Source organism: Pseudoliparis swirei, chromosome 18, assembly GCF_029220125.1.
Source record: "Pseudoliparis swirei isolate HS2019 ecotype Mariana Trench chromosome 18, NWPU_hadal_v1, whole genome shotgun sequence".
Lineage (NCBI taxonomy): Eukaryota > Metazoa > Chordata > Actinopteri > Perciformes > Liparidae > Pseudoliparis > Pseudoliparis swirei.
The window spans coordinates 17,720,283-17,744,366 of record NC_079405.1 but is presented as its reverse complement, the minus strand read 5'-3'; the positions used below and the strand labels follow the sequence as shown (position 1 = coordinate 17,744,366).

At 41.2% G+C, this 24,084-nt stretch overlaps 2 protein-coding genes and 1 long non-coding RNA gene across 6 annotated transcripts; 1 reads left to right on the top strand and 2 right to left on the bottom strand.

Annotated features, from left to right (window-relative positions):
• Nucleotides 1-7,055: 7,055 nt before the first annotated feature.
• Nucleotides 7,056-11,285, top strand: LOC130208878 (transmembrane protein 198-like). The gene is given in 5 exon segments (XM_056438265.1): nt 7,056-8,181; nt 8,670-8,873; nt 8,876-9,244; nt 9,868-10,016; nt 10,173-11,285. Coding segments are annotated over 5 exon segments (1,026 nt in total). The 5' UTR covers nt 7,056-8,027; the 3' UTR covers nt 10,323-11,285.
• A 164-nt stretch (nt 11,286-11,449) lies between these two features.
• mmp19 (matrix metallopeptidase 19) lies at nt 11,450-14,975 on the bottom strand. Its single transcript, XM_056438264.1, has 9 exons — nt 14,851-14,975; nt 14,639-14,724; nt 14,382-14,512; nt 13,496-13,708; nt 13,159-13,404; nt 12,866-12,979; nt 12,557-12,721; nt 12,342-12,469; nt 11,450-12,243 (listed from the first exon to the last, which is right to left on the bottom strand). The coding sequence occupies exons 1-9, from the start codon at nt 14,941-14,943 to the stop codon at nt 12,013-12,015; spliced, it is 1,407 nt and encodes a 468-aa protein (XP_056294239.1). The 5' UTR covers nt 14,944-14,975; the 3' UTR covers nt 11,450-12,012.
• Nucleotides 14,976-19,238: 4,263 nt separating this feature from the next.
• LOC130208495 (uncharacterized) lies at nt 19,239-22,780 on the bottom strand. 4 transcript variants are annotated; one of them, XR_008834432.1, is made up of 6 exons: nt 22,730-22,780; nt 21,343-21,367; nt 20,940-21,102; nt 20,723-20,811; nt 20,269-20,315; nt 20,087-20,138 (listed from the first exon to the last, which is right to left on the bottom strand). It is a non-coding gene; the product is annotated as an uncharacterized LOC130208495 (long non-coding RNA). The 4 variants fall into 4 exon arrangements; XR_008834429.1 differs by lacking the exons at nt 20,087-20,138; nt 20,269-20,315 and adding an exon at nt 19,239-19,748; XR_008834430.1 differs by lacking the exon at nt 20,269-20,315 and having other exon boundaries at nt 20,063-20,138.
• Between the last annotated feature and the right edge of the window lie 1,304 nt (nt 22,781-24,084).

Genomic DNA, 24,084 nt, shown 5'->3' with positions numbered 1-24,084 from the left:
GTGGCCGATTTGATTTACTTTGGCAGTCTGCTTCAGCAAATCTATTTCTTGCAAACACACTCCCATTGAAAATAAATCCAAACATAAGTTTGATAAGAGCTAAAGACGCTATAATGATATGCCCCACTGACATTTACCCAGCCCGACTTCACACAGAACACAACTTGAACTGGTAGAGCGTTGGTGTCTGCTCACTTGTGCTCTATTAACCTAGTGTTCATCAGAAGCATATATTATCTCATACATAGTGCCACACTGTCATGCTCTCAGTGGCATATGGACATCAGACTCCACCGCGCCGCCCACTAAATGCTGATCTCGACCACAAACCCTAATAGAGCGTTGTGGAACTGCCCCTCCTCGCTGCTCCTTCCTCTGCTGCTGGAACTCCAACGTACTACAGCGGAGAGTGTTTACTTGGTGTATGGATATTAGTACTAGCTATTAGGGATGCACCGATCTGATCGGCGCCGATCCATATCGGCCGATATTCCCATTATCGGTTTTGATGGGCGTTCTCAAAACGGCCATCAAAACGGCCGATCAGATGACGTAACATCTGCGAAAAAAACTATCAGAGACGTTTCAATCGCCGCGCACCGCAACGGAGACGATGCGCCCGGCGAGGGCCGCAGAGTGAGAGGTCCACGAGGGGATCCTCACCACCGAGCGGCGTCCCCGTCCCCCGAGTTGAATCTCTGGGTCAACTCAGCCGACACTCACGTGTCTGAGCCCCTATAGACTGATGTTCACGGTAAACGCCAGGGTTGCCAGGTCTGTGTGACAAAACCAGCCCAATGGCCAATAAAACAAGCCCAAAAAACAAGCCCAATATCAGAACTCAAAATATGCCTGTGCCAAACCATATACACTGCTTTTAAAGTCCAACAGCATTGCTATCATTGCCAAATGTATTGTAATATCTACAAAGTAACACCAAATGGTTAGTATGCCAGCATTAAAAGCAGTTTTCCCGAAACAGTTATTTCACCTAGGTCCTAAAATGGCCTTGTGTAATTAGATACAGTATATTATCATAAATAAAATATAGCTCTGTGAAGGTGTAGTATTGCATCCATCGGTTGCGAGCCCGATGCATCGTTTTGGACACAGCTTGCATTCTTGCAAAAAATTCAGCAATGCTTCTGTTATTGAATTGGCATCTCCGCCGTCTAAATTTTTGATACCAGCAAAAGTAGACACAATGCGCTGCTGTGTTTGGCTGTAGTATCTTATGACAACAGCAAGCTGTTTTTGCATGCCCACGTCGGTACTTTCATCGATAATTAAAGAATACAGTTCTTCCCCTATATCCTTTAGAAGCTGGTGCTGCATGTCTGGGCCGATTACGTTGTTTATGAGTGCAGAGCATTTCGTCCTGTGCAGTTTGATGTCCTTCTGTGCAATTTCACCAACAAGCTCTCCCAGGTGATCCACTGTCAAAATGCTTGAATGGCAAGCAATGTGCGCTGTCATTTTAAGCTCGGCTAACTTCACAGAGTGGTCAATTCTCACTGTGGTTATGCCACTGTCAAACAATGTACGCACTCGACAACTGGAGAACGGAGCAGCATTTCGAATGTGTTTCCCCGTTTTGCTGTGGTTTTGGAGATCACTGTGGTGCGCACGAATCTCGGTTTTGCAGTACCGACAAAAAGCTTTGGTATCATCCCCAACCACACGTTCTATCCATTCTTTAATTCCGTTTTCACTTTCCCATTCTTTCGTATATTTCTTCCCGTATTTAGCCCACTTACCGGGTGGCATGTTTCTCCAGTGTAGCTAGCTACACTAACTACCAGACCAGAGTTGGGATCGAGCGGGAGACTGAGAGCGGCGAGAGCTTTAGGTGCGTGTGTGTATGTGGGCGTGTCCCATGTCCATGTGTGTACTGCTGATCTGGAGTCAGTTTGGTAAGATTTGGGTAGAAATAAATTATTTCATTTAAAATATGGATTTTTATTTAAAGATATTCATGTAATTTGCATGCAAAATAGGTCTACCCGAACCAGCGGACAAAAAATTCAACCCGCGGCAACACTTCAAAAGTAGCCCAATTCCGCGGGAAAACCGCGGACCTGGCAACACTGGTAAACACATTAGATCGGGAGCGCGCGAGGGTTTTGATAAAGTTAGCTGAAGGATTTAAGTGGCAACATCCGGTTTTGCAAAGTTAGCGGAAAGAACCACGTGAAACAACATCCGTTTATCAAAATAAGATGTCGACAAATCAAACACTAACGTATAAAAGTAAACAATTAACTGATTTTGTATCTTTATAGATCGTTTCTGAGATTTAGCTTAAATTATGCTCACATTAAAACATTTTTACTGGACCAAGGAAGAGTTTATAAAAATAAGTCAGACTTTTGTATGTTAAAAAAAGTCCTGTAAATTGATTTCCCCAAGAGTTCCAGGAAATGAATGATGCAGATGTGTTCCATACATATCTGAAATCCCCTACAATAGCAATCAAACAATTTTAATGTATCAATTAGGACATTTTTCAAAGTAAAAGTCCTAAATGTTTAAAGAAATCGGTAATTTCTTTAATGTTTGAGTTGCTTTATATATGTATTTCCTCATAGTCCTAGGCAATAATGCTACACAATAAATAGAATGCTTCAATCGACACCGTGATCGATGATTGGTATTATCAGATTGGCAGATACTGATTTCAGTGATCGGTGATCGGCACCAAAAACCTGATCGGTGCATCTCTACTAGCTATGTTAATGACGATGTGTATTTCTGATATACTGAAGACATTCTATGCACCATCGACATGTGGCTCTTCAAAAGGCTTCTCATTGTGTTTCTGATATTTTGCCATGCCTCAATAAGTAGCTCTCTGCATTTTGAAGTTGAAAGGCCTCCATTGTTATTTCTAAAGTCATGCATGAGATTGAGAGATTATGAGGGGGAACAAAGTCAGATACTACGAATGAAATACTGCCACAAGTGACCGATAATATGGTCCTTGGCCAGAAGCCAAGTTATTTGGCAGTGAGAATTATGAACATGATCTTATTTGGAAATAGGATTCTTCAGTTAAAGTCCTACATCTGCCGGTGGGCTTGTGACTCACATGTTGTCCAGTGGACTTCTGCCAATTGTGTTTCTATGAAGCTATTAAGTGCAATCAAATATTGCAAAATTATGTGATTTTGAATTTGAGAATCTCCGGGCGCTGATCAAGATGTTGGAATTCTAAAATGAAGTGGGTTGGTTAAACTGAGTCAGATTTGGGAGGCAAATAGTTTTGCATAATATTCACAATTTTGGAAACTGGTCACAAATATTTGGATTAAGGATTAAAGTAAAAACCTTTTTTGTTGACCCACATTGAGATACCAAATATCCATTGCAATAGTCTTATAGCTTATATTTATTTGTGTGTGTCTGTGTGTGTGTGTTTTTGAGTTATGACGTTTATAGCTGGAATAAAATGTTTGAGTTGTAGGAGATGAATCTGAATACAAATAACAAAGGTCTAAACCGCATTGTGACAGGAGAGGCTTGTGGCACTGATATAACGTCTGCATTCATTTGTTCATTTTTGCGCACTCGTGATCAGTGCGTCATGTTGGTTGGAATATGCCTGCATGGAGCTCTGACTGAGAGTATATCAACATGAAATTATCAAACCTCTGAGCATGGACGTCTGGAAAAAAGTGTAAGCTGAATATCATGTGGTTCTTTGTTCATTATTCTAGTCGTTACAGCACACCGAGCACAATCTCTGTGCTGAAATGGTTCCAATCACATAAGCAGCGATACAATGGGAAGTGTTATGTGTAGATTAGCCTGCGAGCAAGACACATTACAAACTTGTTTTCATCGTATTGTAAGGGGGCATTTTCTGATGATGTAAGACAACCTAATTGCTCAGGTCCAGTTGTTTGTACTGACAATTCTCACTTTTGAACCAGTCGCTCCCGGGTAGCGGCGTCGTGTTTCCCAGTCCCAGATTCTCATTTGAAATCAGGCCGTGTTGTTGCGACGGTGAATTGATGTTTCAGTGTTGGTGATCTAACGTGTCGCAAACACAGGGGTCAGTTCCTGCTGAAAGCTGATGTTCCACTTCCTGGTCTGGTCCTCAGCTTCCTGCTGTAGAGAGACAGGAAGTGTAATAGGGGGCGATATAATGTCTTGCTCAATAGGATTCTGAGTGAAAGCAGATGTTATTGTAGCGATGAGCACATATTTGTCCACGTTATCCAGTGTTATGCTTAGCACATTCTGGCGTCTGCTTTAACAAAGCCCACTGTGACAGTTGGCTTTATTCCTACGGTTCTTGTCGTAGAGACTCGATCTGTCTTTCAGCTGGTTCGTGGTGGACTGAAGGTTCTTGTATGGCTGCAACTGCATCTCACATCCTCGGTGGAGTCTTCCAAGTGGAGTTGTCAGACAGCCAGGTCATTCTCAGCTGTGGTCGTCACGTTGGAGGAGCACTCGCAGAATCCTAGGCTGTGATCACACACACACACGCCTTGATAAAACACACCCACATTAGCTATGGAGAACTTGTGGTCGACCCTGCCTGTTCCTCAGCAGCTGAACCCTCAAATCTGAGCGACTCAGTCCCCTGCATCGTTTGTTCGGGGGTGTATCCTCTTGGGCAGGTTTGTTTAGAGCAACATCAGATTCCAAGAGCTCATCTGAAGCTAAAGCTTATTGTGTCCTGAGCTGTACTTTGTGTTTAGCTCTAATTAGGACATTTTCGAAAGCCTGAAATATCGCTTGCGAAAACATCAGCATGTTAGCATTGTCATTGTAGCGTGTTGATGTGAGCATATAGCGACAGCTAAGCTAGTACAGCCTCAGAGCTGCTCGCATGGCTGTCGACTCTTAAGTCTTGTTGACTTGTATTGTATTTGTTGCCTGGCAACTTTAGCTAGAAGGAAACTCCACGAGGAGGAATCATTGGGAGGTTTAGGCGCCTGCAGGGAGCTCAGCCATTAAGATAGATAGCTCTGTTTCTCGTCAGGTTCTCCTCCCTTCATCACTCACCAGCCCTCTGAAGGCAAATACTTGTCACCAATCTTACGGCAAACATACAGGATCTCCTGGTCTCCTTGGTGCTCTCAGCCATCTTCATGTGGTCTATTTGGCCGTCTGCATGGTTTCCTCTGAGTGCCACTAGAGGTCACAGCATGGGCCTCAGAGTCTTTGTTTTGACCCATAATGGGTCTATTCTCCCACAGCAGCAAGGACTTCTAAGCCTGTTAGACATAGGACACCATTGTGACTCATGGAAGGGCAGAGACATGGATGTGCATGTTGAGTTCAGTAAATTACGGTTAAATTGGTGTTGAAATATGAAATAGTTCACACATAGTGCTCCCCTTACTGGTTAAACAAAAACAGTGTTTTAACATTTGTAATATAAGATTTAACAATAACAAAATATATGTAGTAAAGCGAAGAAAACTGGACTTTTTATATGAGCCCTGATGACTTATTATGTCGAACTCAATTTAATAAGCCAACCACATAAAATGAATTCAGCTGGAGGTAACCGAGGAAGTTGTGGGAAAATCTTGTAAGTGACCAATCACTGGGAAGAATAGCCTGATGAAAGCCTCAAGACAAAACGTGTTGATCTGACAATACATTTGTTCTATCTACTATTGTTGTTCAAGTTTTGACCTCCTCAAACTTTGACTTACGACTGTCATATAAACCATTGCTCTATAGTGTCTAATTACAGAAATTACTGTAAAAAATACACGACTGTGTAATGTGATGTGTTACTATTTTATCGCTGTATATATATTTCAACATTCTACAAATAAAGCTGGCTGTCAGAAGCTGTGCAGGTGTTCATGTCCAAACCATCCAGGTGGCCTCGTGCTGCATTCATGTCGTATTGGACCGACCGTCAGGGGGCTAAATGGTCTGGGGCAAATCAACGGCAATTAGTCAGAAGTTCTACTGAAGTTTGTCGGCTCACTTTTTAAAATCAATACCTTTTGGGAAGTACACTTTAAACATTTTAAAAGTTCCACAACTCCTCCTCTTCTCATTAGACTGAAACAACACCAACAAGGAGACGCAGACCACAATAAGGAGACAAAAGCCCAGAACAATGAGCTTCCTGTGTCTCAATCCCCTTTCTAACCTCTTATCCTGTTCAGGGTCACAGGGGTCTGGAGGCTTTGCTGACTTGGAAAATAGAAGCCAATCAATCACAAAACATCTACTACAAATTTGGAGTTTAACCTGAGTGTCTTAAAACATAGAAGTACCCCTTATAGATATGGTGAGAATATGAGAACTCCGCACAGAAAAACCCAACAGTCAGCTGTCATATTCGAAACCTTTGTGGCTTCAAGGCGACAGACAGACAGTGAGAACCAATGAGCTTTATAATATCCGATGAAAGAGTTTGGTTCTTTCTTTTAATTCGGCTGGGGTTGATGTGAGCATTGTAGTCTTTATTGTATACAGAGAGCTTTCTAGCAGTGCTTCTTTTGTTTGGAAAAGTTAGAAAATAGGATTGTTACTGAAAAAAGTGTGAGTGATATAGAAGAAAAGAAGACTTTCCAATGGACTCTCTTATTTCGCCATGAAAAGTAATTCATGGGCAGCACGTGTCTGAGAAGAAGGCAAAACAAATGTTGCACATGTCAGTGTAAAAGAGGAATTAGATTGAAAGTAGGAGAAGTTCCAGTTAAGGAAGTGGAAGTGGATAGACAGGGCTGAAAGTGAAATATCTGGCAAATACTAAGAAATAAAGGCAGGAGTCCTATTTCTGACTGTTCGTCTCAAGTAGAAAATGTGAGTGAGCTGTAATCGGATCTCAGCTGTGGTGAGGTCATCCAGGAGGCCTGCCAGCAGCCTCAGAAAGAGCCGTCCACCCATAAGCCTCTAGCCCCACTGCAGCCCTCTGAGGCTCTCCACAGGTCTGCCAGCTTAAATATCATGTATCATTTTTCAAGAGTACTAGTTGCAGTGTTTCCCCTCGGTTTACAGCTTCAGGGGGGGGGGGGGCAGGAGAGTGAAGCAGATGAGTGAAGCAGCGAAATGTTTAGACATAGAAACACTCTCAGACAGCAGCTTGCTGTTACGTGCGTTAAATTAACATTCGGGGCTGAGTTGCTCCTTGAAATTACAGAGGTGAAATGAGAAAGAACTATAAAAATATGTTTGAAAGCCATGTTTTGTATACAATCCGATAGGAAAAGATGGGCTTCATGCCCTAAGTGTAAGCGTGTCGCTATCAATTGAAAACCCGTTATCACCAAATCTGGTGAATCTCTTGGAACTGAAGGATTACGTGTTTCCTTATGAATTGGCTAAATGTTCCTACTTCTTCCACTAAATAAACTGTTTCACAGAGCTGAAAAAAACCTAGTTGTTCTTTACAAATCAAACGTCAACATTTTGGAAATACATGATTTTCACAGGAGAGTAACACCTTCTGCCCTGCAGGACTTTTTGACATAGATACTGTGTCCACTCGTTATCATAATAAATGTTACTGTGTGTGTATTTTTAATAAGCATTGGTGCCACGTAGGATAAAATCATAAAAAAGGTAATTCAGCATGAAATCAAATTCCTTACAGAATACATTGCTTGATGGCTCTTTCCGTTTAATTCTAAAAGGACAATTAAAGTTAGATTATTTATTTTTTGGTTGTTAGAGTAAATCTAATTACTCTTCTCAGATGACTGACCACTTACAGCTGTCAGAGCTCATGACCCTAATGAGTCAGGGGGAACAGAGATAAGGACCAGGGGTCCTGGCACATGAACTATTGTGAGTGAATGAGTTGCATAGAGTTGAGTCTCTGACAGCTGCACATACGAAGCGAAGCTATGAAGAAGTCACAGTTAACCTTCGGATTTCACACTTCATATTTGTGCCTGGAGTACTTTAGTTTTCTGTGTTGATGAGGACACGACTCAGTCTCTTGATTTCCTCTCTTACAGTCACCAGACCTGCTGAGATGGGGTTGAGATAACGCCACCAGAGGTTCCAACCTTGTGCCGAACTCCAGCCTCCCACCTTCACCCAGAATGGCAGATCCCACCGGGCTGAGCTCTGAAGGGGCCGGGTCGGGCACGGCCGAAGTCGACGCCTGTAGTTTGGAGATAGAGAGGAAGTATGATGTCATCCCTGCCGTCATCTGCTCCATGTGTTGCCTGTTTGGCATCATCTACTGCTTCTTTGGTGAGGATCCCTGCTGGCTCACAGACCTTGACATCAAGATGCTGACACGTAATGTGTCTGGCATTACTTCACTGAAGTTACTCAGATATTGATACCAGTATTGAAAAGCCTCAGATACAGCCTAAATCACTGGGTTGGATATCGATGAGGATTGGGTTGGGATATCACTTGCATGCTGCTCATGTGCAACTCTCAACAAAATGAGAAAGAAGTGAGATGGCTTACTTATTGATTATAGTCACAAATAGTATCAGAACATCTCTATACATGACACACCATCATTCCACTTGTAATGTTCTCCATAGTGCAGCCTTTAAATATATTAAATCAAGTTGGCTAATCCTGCACTTTTACTTGATTTGACACAAAACACTTAATTGAGCTTCTCCCCTGTGGACATTATATTCATAGAAAATGATAACTGTTGTTACTGATCTGTCCAACTCCTGATTTCTCATCGTAGATCTCTCCCCTCTCTCCTCTTCTAGGTTACCGCTGTTTCAAGGCGGTCATGTTCCTGTCTGGTCTGATGTTTGGCTCCGTCATCATTTTCTTGCTGTGTCACAAGGAGCATGTGCTGGACACTCAGCTGAGCGTGGAGGCCAGTGCGGGTATCGGCCTCGGCATCGGCCTGCTGTGCGGTCTGGTCACTATGCTGGTGCGAAGCGTCGGCCTCTTCATGACTGGCCTGCTGCTGGGCTCCTCCTGGCGGTTTCCGCCCTACTGGTCACTCAGCAGTTCTATACTCCCATCTCAGTCTGGGTCCCACTGGGTTCACTTCTGGGAACGGGCATGCTGTTTGCTGTGCTGACACTGCAGTGGCAAAAGCTCTTCACCATGCTCTCCACGGCTGTGTTCGGGGCAGCTATCATGACAATATGTGCTGATTACTTTGTGGAGATGCTGGTTTTGGCCACGCATGTGTATGAATGCTTGCGCCTCACACCCGGGCCACCGCTCTGCTGGTACAGCTGGGTCATTCTGGGCATCTGGCCCGCCCTCAGCCTCATAGGAGTACTGGTCCAGTGGAAATTGACGGATGACAGCTTCTCACACACTGATGGTAAGGAGGAAATGAAATGACCCTTTGAGTTTTGTTGTCAGGGCAATTTAGGAACATATTCATCAAACTTCTAAGATTTACACTTAACAAAAGTGGAGTAAAAAAAGTTGTCTTCAAAGTTTTTATCCAACTCAGGAGTTAAATCAGCCATTGCGGCGATTAGCGCCAGGTTTTGTGAGTGTCACTTAAATGGCCAATTTGTGACATCCTTTTTTGTACATATTGTACCATGATTTGTAATGCCTTCATGCCATCAAAAGCAGTGGCGTTTAGTTTTTAAGTTGTCCTTTTATCTTAACTTGATGGAATTTCTTCAAATATGTGGCAAAGGTCCCCTTGGACTGACGGTTGAACCGATTAGATTTTGTGAGTCAAAGGTCCAGTTGGCTGTGACCACACGGCCATCCCACTCTTGTGAGCGGGATATCTCACGAATGCTTGGATGAAATTTCATTACATTTGGCACAAATTCCACTTGGACTCAAGGATGAACTGACACAAAACACGGTTTGGGCCATAACTCAAGAATTCCTATGCTGAGTACGACAATTTCATAAACATGTCTAATGTCTAATTCTAGCATAATGAAGCTGCCTTTGAATTTTCTCTTTTTTATCTTGTAGTCGTTATTAGTCGGAGACAGAAGAGAGTCCAGCTGATGCGAATTCGAGAGAAGGACGCCAAGAAGCGTCAGCAGGCAGGTGGGCAGGAAGGCACGTACCGACGTAAACCCACCCCAGTGAAACGTTACGCTGGGGATCTACTGGCACCGGTCAGTGTCACCCAACATGGCGTGTGCTGTAGATGCTGATTATTATGTTTTCATTAGTTATACCAGTGAACCAAACAGATGCAACAACGTCCTTGTCAAGTTGACGCCACCGCTTTTGTGTACCTGACTCATCTCTCCTTGTGTTGTTCTTCTTAGAGCTACCTGCAAAGTCTGCGGGAAAGACAGATGGGCACAGGTACTTCCCTTAGCAGCCTGGGCACCGCCAACCACACCATGATCGACTTGGACTACGACACCGGGTCCACCGCACCCCTTACAGCTACAACCCCCGTCGTCAGGGTCTGAGCAAAAGGGACTACGTAGAGCTCTCTGGTTCTCCAACTTTGTCCTCCTAACATAGAGTAGAACCAACAAACTCATACCCTCAGCTAAAAGGTGTAGTGTGCCTTTAAATTGATTTGTAAAAAAGAGGATAATAATAATAATAATCATTTATTTTATATAGCGCTTCTCTAGACACTCGAAGTCGCTTTTCAGTCCAGAGTCCAGTAGTCATACACACACAGTCGTCCCGGTGGATGGATTGTTTGGTGAAAGAGAATGCTGCTTTTTGGGGTAGAAGTGAGAGGTGTCACCTGTTTGGTGAACGCTATAATATAACCACTACAACTTCTGTGTTTCTCAGAGAAACACTTAGAAACAGATCCTAACAAAGTAAGGTCCTCAATTGTTTTCATGATGTATTTAATACATAAATAGCAAGTACGAGCCTCAAAAACAGCTCTATTGCTGTTACTGGTAGTGAAGTGAGAAAGAAATGTGTTTTACATTATATGTACTGTACTTAAAAAGTTAGTCATTGCCATGAAGTGTTGTTGTTACCTGTTTAACTGTGTGCTCAAAGGATTTGTGAACGTTTTTCATTCAAATGACTATTTGTTTAAATGGAGTTTGGTTTGGTGAGAGAGTAAAATATGACAGATTGATACATGTATGACAAAGTGAAGCAAAACACATATATATATAATACTTTGTATTTCCCATCAGAATAGATTAGGTTAAGAACTTAAACTGTGGTGTATGATTGTGGAGTGAACTTTTTATCAGTTAATTTATGTATTGACCAAGTACATGATAGGGTTAAAAAAGGACAAATAACAAAGCATGTTTGTTGTTATTTGTAGATTTTTAAAGAATTATCCATTGGGATGTTTGAATTTTGCAGGGACAGTGCACTTGTTACCTGAATCTGTACATAACTGTTGATAGAAATTGCAAAGATAAATAAATGTGTTTCCTACAAAATCAGATTGTCTCTTGTGGCTCGAGCAACACTGGCAGCATTACTCACCCGACGTTTCATGGGCAGTAAAGAGGTCACGGGGAGGATTTCCTATGCTGTAATTGGTTGGGGTTGTCACGGCGCCTCCAAAGTTTAGTTTTTTTTGGAGACAACACAATGCAGACTGGCATTTCATCATAACAAATGCTAAATGTCATTGTTTAATTGTAGAAAAGTTTGCCTTTTAATCATGATATAATTGCAGTGTTTGGTAACATTGTATTGTTTAAGAGCACTGAACAAACATTTAAAAGAGTAAAGAGCAAGAGTTAAAAAAATCATTCTGAACACGAAGAGCACACTCCCATCATATTGCATCTTACTGAAGGTATTAACACACATAATCCAACACATATGTTTGAGAGAAAAACAGAAGGCCTCCCTTGATTTCTTCCTGAGATCACACGAAAGCTGACATAATTCTCGCAGACACAAAAGCACACATGTGTGCACAAGGAGTAAGCCTCACAGAAATCTGCCTGCCCCAGAGGGAAGGACTAGTTTGGTTAAAATCAGATCCAGTGAAATAAAATCAATTCACACACTATTTCTGTTCTCCTTCTTTTTACAAAGTAGATTCAATTTACAATCAATCACAGCTGTTGAGGTTGCCTGGTTGTCACAGCCTCTGGAGTGGAACCAGCATCCCTGCCGTGGACTTATTGACACATGCTGCCCCCTGGTGGTCGGCCCTTAGCATCGCATCCAGCGTGCCCTCTTGCTTAGTGGGTAACCTCTGTCAACACTCAGCAGCTCATTCACGCGCCAGTACTCATCTCCCTTGAAGAAGAAGATGTTGCCATTGGTCCAGGTGAATGCTGCGTCCGGACTGGACGGCACTCCAGTGAAGAGCATAGAGAGCGGTTTGGGGTAGAGACTTAGGTCAGTGTACTTCAACTCATCCCACTGCCAGTGCTCTGAACCCTAAACAGACAGACACAGATAGAAACAGATATAACAACTAAATACTGCTGCAAGGAGAATATTTGAGGACACACTGACGTGTTTAAATCTGTTGATACCTTGATAAAGATCAACTTCTTGTTCTTCTCCAGGTAAAGGACTGCATCGATATTAGGAGGGATCCGTTTGACCTGTTTGGGGTAGCCGTAGTCCAGCAAGAATGTGCTATACCTCCACACTTTATTGTCTGTGATCAGAAACAGTATAAATAGTGAGACAATTAAATCAGCTAGATAACAGAAGATCGCCTGACACAAGTATTGGGCAAATGTACCTTTCAAAAAATATGTCTTGTTGGTTCTTTGAGAGTACACTGCAGCATCCAGGTTTCCAGGGAGGGACCTCCACAGCCTGTCAATCTTTATTGGTTTGCTGTGTCCCAGATCAGAGATTGTCCAGACGTAATCACCACGAAAAGCAAAGGTTTTCCTCCATGGACCTGGTCAAACATACGGCGAGGTACTCTGAGACACGATTTTTCATTTTGCTGTTTGACTAAAAAAGTGTTGAGGAAAAGTCAGGCGACAATACAAACAGGTCCTTCTCCTGTAATTACTCTAGCAACCGCTGATCTGTAAGTTACCTAATATGATGGCATCCAGTGGGGCAGTGCAGGGGTCAGGGATGTTCTCAGTAGCAGGGCTGCTTGCTGTGGTTGGACTGGTTGGACTGGCTAAGGTGCTGGTGATGCGTTGACCTATAATACAGAGACGTTTTAGGATCTATGCTTTCCTTATTGTTTTACATAAAATACAATGATTCAAAGTCATGCAATCACATGAAGTGTCAGGTCAAGTCAAAGGTACCAATTTATGCAAATTCACAAATACTGATCCAATACACTTAATACAAAATTGTGGTCCGTGATGCACTCACCATATAACAGCTGGATGCCTCTGATATCATCTGTATGCAGCCTGAAATTGGAACGGTAACCAGAATAGACTGGAGCCATCAGAGCGCTTCTGAACTGAGAGTGGCCCAGGCCAAGGGCGTGGCCAATCTCATGGGCAGCCACAATACGCAGATTAGTACCATAATATGTTCCCTCAGTCCAGAACTCATCCTCATCGAAATGGACAATACCAGATTCTGGTGCCTCAGCATGGGCGAGTACATGACCTGTGGTTGGTGAAAACAAACAATTTAAGTTTGTGTTTCACAGGATAGTAGGCCCAAAGGCTATATCTATATATCTATATAAAAAACTGACCAGGGCCATCAAATGGGATGGAGCAGTAGCCGTCTTTCTTATGAAAGGCGATCCTGATGTCTGCTCTGCCATAGTTGACCTCTCTGAAGGTCAAAGGAGCCACATCACTCCAGTACTTGAAGGCATTGTGGACGGCCATCTTGACCTCGCCCTTCTTCATGTCAGGGCTGTAGTTGTAGATGTGGTAGGTCAGACTCCTCTTCCTCCAAAGACCTGAAAGAGAAGAATCATTTTTTTTGAGTATCTACAAAAAAATCCCAAAGTTTGTCATATTTTTTCTGTGAGACAGACATAAAAAATTGGAATTAAATGGAACTATGACATTTTTTTATATTTTAATGATATTTTATCTATTTATTAATTACTTTCTATGACATACCATCTTTTTATATTCTAATGACATTTTATAATATGACATTATTCATGACATTTTAATTAAATACCATACCATGATATTTCTCCCTTTTTTCATGCCATACGTTACATTTTGACATTTTAATGACAGTCAATAAAATTACTCTTTGTAACTTCTTTACGCCATACTACACCTGATTGATTGATACATTTGTGACACAGTATACTATCCATCTTTTACATATTATTGTCATAATAATAATAATAATAATAATAATGTCATAAAGGGATGTCTATATGTACAGATTGTAATGCACTCTGAGACAAATTTGTAATTTGTGAAAATGGGCTATACAAATAAACTGAATTGAATTGAATTGAATAATATTGCTCCTTGACAATTTGTGATGACATGTCCCACAGATGTCCAATTTAAAACTACAACACATTTTTACACATCACTTGTGCCCACTTTATTGAACCTGTGCTGTTTAAGAAGTTAACAGATCTACAGCTTATTTTCTTCACTCACCCATCAGCCTGTATTTGTTTTTTTTCTTGTTGAAGGGGTCTTCCATACCACATCGTGGCTGTCTCATCAGTTCCACAGTAGCTTCATCTAATTCTCCAGTAGGGGGCAGGTCATTCACCCCCTGGAAAACCCTGGAGACAAGAAGTGATCAAACATCTGCAAACTGAGGGCTGCTCACACCATCCTTCACTCTATCTCTGACATTAACGTATCGTAGCTATATTTGTTTACCCTGAAATGGCATTATTCTATTTTACCTAAGAGCTTCAATGACCTCTTCCAGGTAATGAGGGTCCTGTGGATCAGCGGGGTCATTCAGGTAACCATACTGCCTCAAATAGGCCTGTGAAGCAAAGGCAGACAATAAGGATCACATAAAAGAATACTTATGCATTAAGCATGTATGTATTTGTTGTTGAGATAAATAAAATTGTGAATGTGTGTTTAAAAAGTTACAAAACACCTTTACCTTTGCTTCATCGAATTCTGTCCATTGCGCCACCTCACAAACAGCTCCTCTGAGGTTGAGCAGCGACAGCAGCAGCATCCATGTGTAGTCCATATTCAGGGTCTCAGTAGTCCGGGGAGGATGTTCAAAGCCAGTCCCACAGCAGACTGTTTGTTCTCAGAGTGCTCCAGCAGTTTTTAACTCAGCCCGGCGCGTGAGTCAGCCCTGTGGCTGCGATGATCCATCCCTGAAGAATGAGGATCACAGGGGAAGCCAGATGACCTCCAGCCAACAGCTGTTTGGAGATGATGCAGAGCTGCAGCCGTGGTCTACACACTCGACCGCTGTAGAGGGTCAAATAAGATTTGACTCTATGAAAAGAGGTCAGTCACCCTGAACCAAACTATCACTATAACAATCACATATTCTTCCCTCAGGGTCAAAGCCCACCTGTAGATTCAACGGTGTCACAGTAGTGGCTGCTCTACAGGTAGGGCTTACAGTTCAATTGTGGGTCTCCCTTTCTACATTCCTGTTGTCCACACCTATCTCATCTGAGAGAAATGTGTACGTCTCCTACTAAAACACAACTCCATCGTTGGACCCGAACAAAATAGATCAGATAAACTAAAAGTATACTGAAGGTATGCTGTTACATATTGACAACAACAACATTTCCTTTTTGTCAAACAAATGTGGTCTGAAAAATGTCAAAGCACACATCAAGGTAAAAATGAAAATTGTCACCCAACCACCAACATACAACACACTGGTTTGTCCTAATATTTAATTGATTGATTTGTGTTTTAATAGACTATCACCAGGCAGCAACTACATCGAAGCTATCAATCTTTTTTTATTTCCATCACTGCATCACATCTGTAAATGTAAATCATTTTAAACACCATTAGTCCATTACCAATCAAATGCTTGTTTTTATTATTATTAAAACTGCCTCAATCAAAATGTTATAGATTAACAATACCTCACATCACTAAGGGAAGTAATAATAACAAAGTTGTTGAGTCGCTCTCAGGGAATCCCCAGTGGATGATTACCCAGGCCTCATATTTACTGTATGGTTCAGTCTCGTTGCGCTTAACACGCGAATACAACTCATAGAAGCTAAAGTATGCTATAGCTCTGGAACACTCGCTCTGCCAGATGCTCAGACAAGCAACCAGCTGGTGAGAGTCTAGCATCTAGCAAGCAGAACGCCCAGATATTTACTTTTGAGGAGTTGAGTGAAAATAGAACTTTAATTCCCCGGGTGGTCAGAAACTCTCCTCCAGAGAGCGTCTGAAAGGCATCAGAGCTAGTTGGCTTATTGCTGTAGATAATTAAATCAAAGAGGAAAGAACTAGGAACTTTTGTTGCCAATTCTTGCTTGTAGTGGCATATTTTAGATCAGTTTGCAGTTGTGAAGAATTGATTTAAACTTTGTTTTAAGCAAAGAAACATTCTACAGAGTTTCTATGTGGATGACTGAAGGTTGATATTTTCTTGTCAAATTAAAGACTTGAACGTGAAGGCGTAACACTTTATGGATATGTGTATGGTGTCTCTGAAATGTGGGATCGGACGACAGCAGACTGTTGTGTGTGTGGAGATGGTATGTTAGAGCAGCTGGTCTCAAGATGTGAGTGCATGGTTAACGTTTTGCATCGTAGCGCCTCAGACTTCAACCTGAGGCAACATACGAACACTCAGGGTTTGTCTTTGTATGCCAACAGCCAACTTTCTCTTTCAGATTTTCCTAGCTACTGCAGGTGCTGTTATGATGTCATGATGTATTCACAAATTGGTGAAGGCTTTTTCTTGTATATAACTTTAAATAATTGTCAGTCTGTTTATTCCCCACCATATCACAACTTATCACACAAACACATTAAACCAAAGCTTTAGTGCACTGGTTTGCATTTACCATCAATGTGACACAAATGTAGGTATTTGCGGACCGAAAGAGAAATACAACTAAGTCATCTGTTTCCTACCTCTTTGACATTGTTGTGACACAATCCTTATTCCTGACAATAGAAGAAGTGGGAGTACAGTACAGAGTTCTGCTTTTATTCTGTTATTCCACAGCAGCACGATAGTGTTTGGAGCACCAAGGGTAAACAGAGCATGGAGGACATTTGGTCCAAAAGATCTAGCTTTGAATCACTAATGTCTGATGTCTCATGACATACAATCAGAAACATGTATTTTCTACGTGTGTTAGACACATGAAGAATTTAAAGATTACATCTACAATGGTATAAAATTTAAGTGCACAAATAGATAACAGTGCTGTAGACAAGGTACTGTAAGTGTGTGTTAAAGTGACATGTTCAATTCAATTCAATTCAGTTTATTTTGTATAGGCCATTCTCACAAATTACAAATTTGCCTCAGAGGGCTTTACAATCTGTACACATAGACATCCCTGTCCCTTATGAAATTAAATATTAACTGTAAAGAGGTGTGCAGGGGAGTGACCGGTAAGAAATACTGAAGAGGGCGGATATTCGTCTTTTATTTTGGCTGACTTGGACTTCTGTCATTTCTAAGTATTAGTGAGTAATCCATGGTTACATCCCAGAGCACACATACTCATCGCATCGTCAGGAGTCTGAAGCAAGACAATACATCAATTCTCAGTTGGGGTCGGCTGCAAAACCACATAAATGTGTTTTCTCTATCCGCACTACAAAGTTCTGCTTGCTGAACTTTTTACTCATTGATGATCGATCAAACCAGGGGAGTCCAACCAGCTCAGTAAAATTCAAGCATGTCTTAAAGACATAAAAAACATGGATGACCTGCAACTTCTTGATGTTAAATTTAGACAAAACTGAAGTTAATCTCTCAGCCCTGAACACCTCAGAGATCAATTATCTGGTGATGTGGTTTCTGTAGACGGCATTGCTCTAGCATCCAACACCACTGTAAAGAATATCAGCGTTATCTTTAACCGGGACTTGTCCTTTAACTCCCACGTAAAGCAAATCTCAAGGACTGCATTTTTTCATCTACGTAATATTTAAAAAATCAGGCACATCTTGTCTCAAAAATATGCAGAACTTTTTTTTCCACACATTCGTTACTTCTAGACTAGATTACTGCAACTCCTTATGATCAAGCTGCTCTAATAAACTCTTAGGTCCCTCCAGTTGATCCAGAATGCTGCAGTTCGAAAAGAGATCACATTACTGCACTGGCTCCCTGTAAAATCTAGAATCACAAAGCCTTGATTGGTGATGCACCATCATATCTTAAGGAGCTTGTAGTACCATATTGCCCCACTAGAGAGCTGCGCTCACTAAATGCGGGACTACTTGTAGTTCCTAGAGTCTTAAAAAGTAGAATGGGAGCCAGAGCCTTTAGTTATCAAGCTCCTCTTTTATGGAACCAGCTTCCAATTTCAGTCCGGAAGGCAGACACAGTCACCTCGTTTAAGAGTAGACTTAAGACTTTCCTCTTTGACAGAGCTTATAGTTAGGGCTGAATCAGGTTCACCTGGTCCAGCCCCTGGATATGCTGCTATAGGCTTATAGCTGCTGGGGGACGTTTAGGATACACTGTAAAATGTAATAAGTTAACTTTACTTGAAAAAGGTGAGGAAACCGATTGCCTCAAATTTTCTAAGTAAAGTAGCTCAATAATTTTAAGTTCTTAAAACTAAAAATAAATGAGTTTTGGCAACTGATGTAATTGGAGTAAACATAAGTTCAGTCAACTCATAATATGTCATTTCAGACAACTTTAAAAATACGAGTGAAGGTAACTTAAAATCTTGAATCATGTAATAAGTTGACTTTACTTGAAAAAGGTGAGGAAACCGATTGCCTCAAAATGTCTAAGTAAAGTAGCTCAATAATTTTAAGTTCTTAAAACTAAAGATGAATGAGTTTCGGCAACTGATGTAATTGGAGTAAACATAAGTTACGTCAACTCATAATATGTCAGTTCACACAACTTAAAAGATACGAGTGAAGGTAACTTAAAATCTTTAAGTATGTAATAAGTTGACTTTACTTGAAAAAGGTGAGGAAACCGATTGCCTCAACATTTCTAAGTAAAGTAGCTCAATAATTTTAAGTTCTTAAAGCTAAAAGAAACTAAGTTTAGGCAACTCATGTAATTGCAGTAAACATTAGTATAGTTAACTTAACAATTATTAGTTACTAGGTTAACTTAAAAAAGACAACTTAAAAGATCCAAGTTATATTAAGTAAACAGGACTAATAAGAACTAGTTAACTTTACTAGTCAATGAGATCCCATTACTTAGAAATAGTGAGGAAACCGATTGCCTTAAAATGATCAAGTAAGCTGAACTAAAAACTGTAAGTTGTTGAAACAAAAGAAGGAGAACAGTTACAATGGAAGACAACGTTTATTTAGAAGAAAACACATGTTTTAAAACTCAAACAACGTGCTTAAAACGCTGAACATGTTGCCAGATTAGGTTTTGTAACGCAGAAATATGATGAACACAGCGTTTTCGGCATTTGCTAAATTTCACGACAGAAAAACAACAAAAACAGACATTTTCTAGAAAAGAGTTCAATTGGAGATAGAAGGGTGAAGTTCTCGGGCCTGACTGCACATCATGAACACAGTCCCTTATGGCATCAGTAGATATTTGAGTGATTGTATTTTAGGGTTTTTGGTCCAAGTGAGAAGCACTCTATGAATAAATTCAGAAGGTGTTCCTCACTCGTTGAGGATACTCCAAATTCAGGGGTAAATAAGTCCGAAGAGTAGCCACACGGCACGGGGAAGATGATCACGGTCACCCATCACGACTGTTCCTCCCAAAACGATGGCAGTAGTTGTAGACTCCAGGTCCAGCGAGTAAGGAGGCCACAATGTCTTCATCACCGTCAGGGTCCCAATGGAGGCGTGGGACACGTCCAGAAGGTCATCAGAGTCCTAATAACAAGAGCAGCATAAAAAACACAATTACATGTCAAATTTCACGTTGCATTTCTATGGTAGAACACACAATGGTTACTTGGATTCTGAGATTAGATAATCAAGTGAAAGATGCTCAGGAGTGAGTGCGATGATTAATTCATTGATCATGTGATTCACTGAATGATTGCAAAAGCTAATAATAAAGAATATGAATTATCATATTTACAAATAGGGATATTTGAATGGAACAACAATAATAGAGCAAATGTAAACAACAGAATGTAGAAGGGCCTGAGAACAGGTCGATGCAGTTGCATCACAACACACCTGATCAGGACCCGTTCGTGGCTTCTGCTGTGTTTCCATAGGGTCAAGTCGAAGCTTCATGCCATCCTAAACTCACACCTTCAATAAAGAAAGACCAACGTTTAATACGTGGGCAACCAACCATATTCGTGGTAAACATCCACATTTCTTTGTCACTGCTGCTTCTGGGAAATGTGCTCCTACCACAGGAGGCTGAACAGGTACCTACCATCTTCAGCCGTCACACCTGCATCATATTGGCTGCTCCTGAACCTCCTGTGGCAGTAGAGCGAGCATATTGCCCAAAAGCAACAAAGAAATAGCGATAATGTTACAAGTGAAAACCCATTTTTGGTAACAGGAGATATTAGTAGAACCCCTCTACCATCATGCAGACATGTGAAGGTGTACAGATGCCCATTTAGGTGTGATATGATTTGTAATTTTTTATTTTGAAGGCCTTTGGGTTTTGAATGGGGTGACTAGAGAGCTGCAACTGGACCTGACTGGAAAGATGGGAGATCCCACTAAAAGGGCCCCAATCAGGGATAAGTGAATCAAAAAGTAGAAGCACTGATTGGAAGAGAAGTAGCCAATACCAAAAGATTAACAGGCAGAACACATGAGATATATTGGGCATCCTGTGGTGTGGAATTAAATAATTTTGACTAAAGTCTACTTACAAATTCTTGAAGAAGTCTGCGTTGTCATCTCCAAGGATGACGGGAGAGCCACGGAGGACTGCTGTTCACCTCCCAGTCACATCTGTACTCTAAAAAAACATTTTAAACACACACAATTCACAAGTGTTAAAGGACAATCATTTGACAGCTCTGCATGCAATGCTGTGACACTACTTTATTAACCACATAAAGAAAAATGACTGCTTGAGAAACTTACCCCAGGTGTGACTTGTTGCAGATATTCAAGTTTCTGTCCGACACTTTCCCCCTCTGGGTTTTGAACTTCTCCAGGAAGCGAGGAGTATATTTGTCGAGATCTTTGAAGAACTCTGATCGCAACTCAGATTTTTGCTTGATAAGCGACAGAACTCAGCCAGAATCTAACGGAAAGAGAAATAAATTAATATTTAGTCATATTAGACCTACAGTAAACACATTACAACATACTACATCACACTGGGCAGAAAACTAGTGGCTTCTAGATTGAACAGATTTCATCAGCTCCCCTCATCGGCCCTTCATGGTCGTCACAGGAGACACTCTGTGAAGACATGGACTCAATCTGGCAACGCTTCCATGTGTTATGCAGTAGTGTGTAGAAGAAAATAAGCAATACTTACAATTCATTGCCAGGTTTTTCAAAGCCTACAAAAGAAACAACAAAAGCAATTAGTCAAACTGCAAATAACTCCTCGTCAAGATGCATTTTACGGCTAAAAGCCATCAGTTTAATGGAAGATTTCACAGACAAATATGATTACAAATGCTTATCCTAGATATAGATAGATAGATAGATGGAAGTCATAAATAGTCTGTAGGAGGTTGGCAGGAGCTTAGTTTCAAACTTGCTATTGGTTATAATGGATGTCATTTCCATTAAATATCACAAAATAAGAAATGATGTTCAAGTAAAAAATAAAAAAACGTTGTACCACATTCGCTGTGGCCGAGAAGTTCTCCATCATACGGTTGTGGTTGAATTATTCCTCGTTACTGTAGTGTTATGGAATAATAGGGTTTTGAGCCCGTTGTATCTCCAAGTATCTTTATTAGCTTAACCATACATAACAACGTGACTGACTGGATTCGGGTAACTCCAAGAGCGGACTGACGACTGTACACGCCCCCCCTCTGATCACACATGCCTTCGTATCACTCCGCATGTCTATAAAGTAGTACCATTACATTATAGTTACATTCAACCTGACATTGCATTCACTCTTAACTCAGTGACAGTAGCGTTGTGTGACTCCCGTAGTGCTGCGTTAATGCACACGAGTGAGACAGCCACGATGATGTCCGCCATTAACATTGTGACTCGTTTGTTTTGACGGTCTAGCTAGCTTACATTAAACGCTTCGTAAAGTTAACATTCAACTACGAATATACAGGACTGTCTCAGAAAATTAGAATATTGTGATGAAGTCCTTTATTTTCTGTAATGCAATTAAAAAAACAAAAATGTCATACATTCTGGATTCATTACAAATCAACTGAAATATTGCAAGCCTTTTATTCTTTTAATATTGCTGATTATGGCTTACAGCTTAAGAAAACTCAAATATCCTATCTCTAAATATTAGAATATCATGAAAAAGTATACTAGTAGGGTATTAAACAAATCACTTGAATTGTCTAATTAACTCGAAACACCTGCAAGGGTTTCCTGAGCCTTGACAAACACTCAGCTGTTATAAATCTTTTTTTTTACTTGGTCTGAGGAAATATTAACATTTTATGAGATAGGATTTTAGAGTTTTCTTAAGCTGTAAGCCATAATCAGCAATATTAAAAGAATAAAAGGCTTGCAATATTTCAGTTGATTTGTAATGAATCCAGAATGCATGACATTTTTGTTTTTTTAATTGCATTACAGAAAATAAAGAACTTTATCACAATATTCTAATTTTCTGAGACAGTCCTGTACATATGAACAATATGGCGAAGATACGACGATGTTTACTAAGGACATGAACGGCAAAACGTTATTGAGACGCTGAAACTTACCTTAAAGTAACTCGCACACCTGCACTGCCTTCTCGCTGCCGCCAATCCGTCTCCGGCAAAGAACGTCTTCAGTGGTCGACTGCGCATGCGTATTCGAGCCGAGTGCTGCCGAGTGCGCCCGAGTTTCTTCCGAGTCCGCCTCACTCATTTTTTTAAAGTAAAGCTTACTTGAGAAAATAAGTTTAATAACTTTACTCACCAAAAAGTGTTCTTTACTAAGTTTCTTAAAGTAAGGTCAACAAAGTAAGCAGAAATGAGTAAAGCTCACTAATTTTTTTAACTAAACTTTACTATTACATTTTACAGTGTACACTGAGCTCCTATCTCATCTTTTGTCTCTACTTATGGATGCATTTTTATCTCTCCATTGCACATTATCTTTGTGACTTCACGTCTCATAGGGTCCATTGGACCTGGCTGGGTCTGATGCCATGGCCCTGCTGATGTGCCCCGCCCACTTCTCCTCTCGACCTCCTAATGATTCCTTCTGTACACATGACATCTATTGCTTCTGCTTACTTTAAATACCTCATTATCTCCAGCAAAAACAACCCCAAAGTGTTATTTAACACCATCAGCAAAATCGTGGCTCGCCCTCTTCCATCGATTCCTGTGTCTTCAGACAAGGAATGTAACACCTTCCTGTTGTTTTTTGTAAACAAGATTGCAGATGTTAGAGCCAACATCACCCCCTCCCCCTGCCCCCCGGTCCCCAGTCCAGTTTCCGTACCATCAATGAGCAACTTCTCACCTGTTGAGCTGGAGGAGGTGTTGGAGGTAGTAAATACCATGAATACCTCCTCTAGTCCCCTAGACATCCTGCCCACCTCCCTGCTAAAAGAAGCTATCTCTTCTGTTGCCCCCAGTCTGGTCAAAATTATAAACATGTCTCTGGTCACGGGTGTGGTGCCTTCTTATTTTAAGCAGGCGGCTGTCCAACCTCTCCTCAAAAAGCCCAACCTGGACCCCTCCTCTCCCCTAAACTACAGGCCCATATCTAAGCTACCTTTTATTTCAAAGGTACTGGAGAAAGTTGTAGCTAACCAACTTAACCTCTACCTGGCCACACACAACATTGGTGACAAGTTTCAATCCGGTTTCCGTAAGAAACACTCCACCGAGTCTGCCCTTCTTGGAGTATCTAATGACATCATGATGGCCTCCGACTGTGGCAAAAGTTCTGTTCTGGTCCTGCTAGACCTGAGTGCAGCTTTGACACAGTCGACCATAGTATTCTCCTAGATAGGCTAAAGAACTGGGTTGGGGTGTCAGGTCTAGCACTAAAATGGTTTGCCTCTTACCTCAGTGAGAGACATTTCTCAGTGTCAGCTGGTCCATATAAATCCGACTCCGCC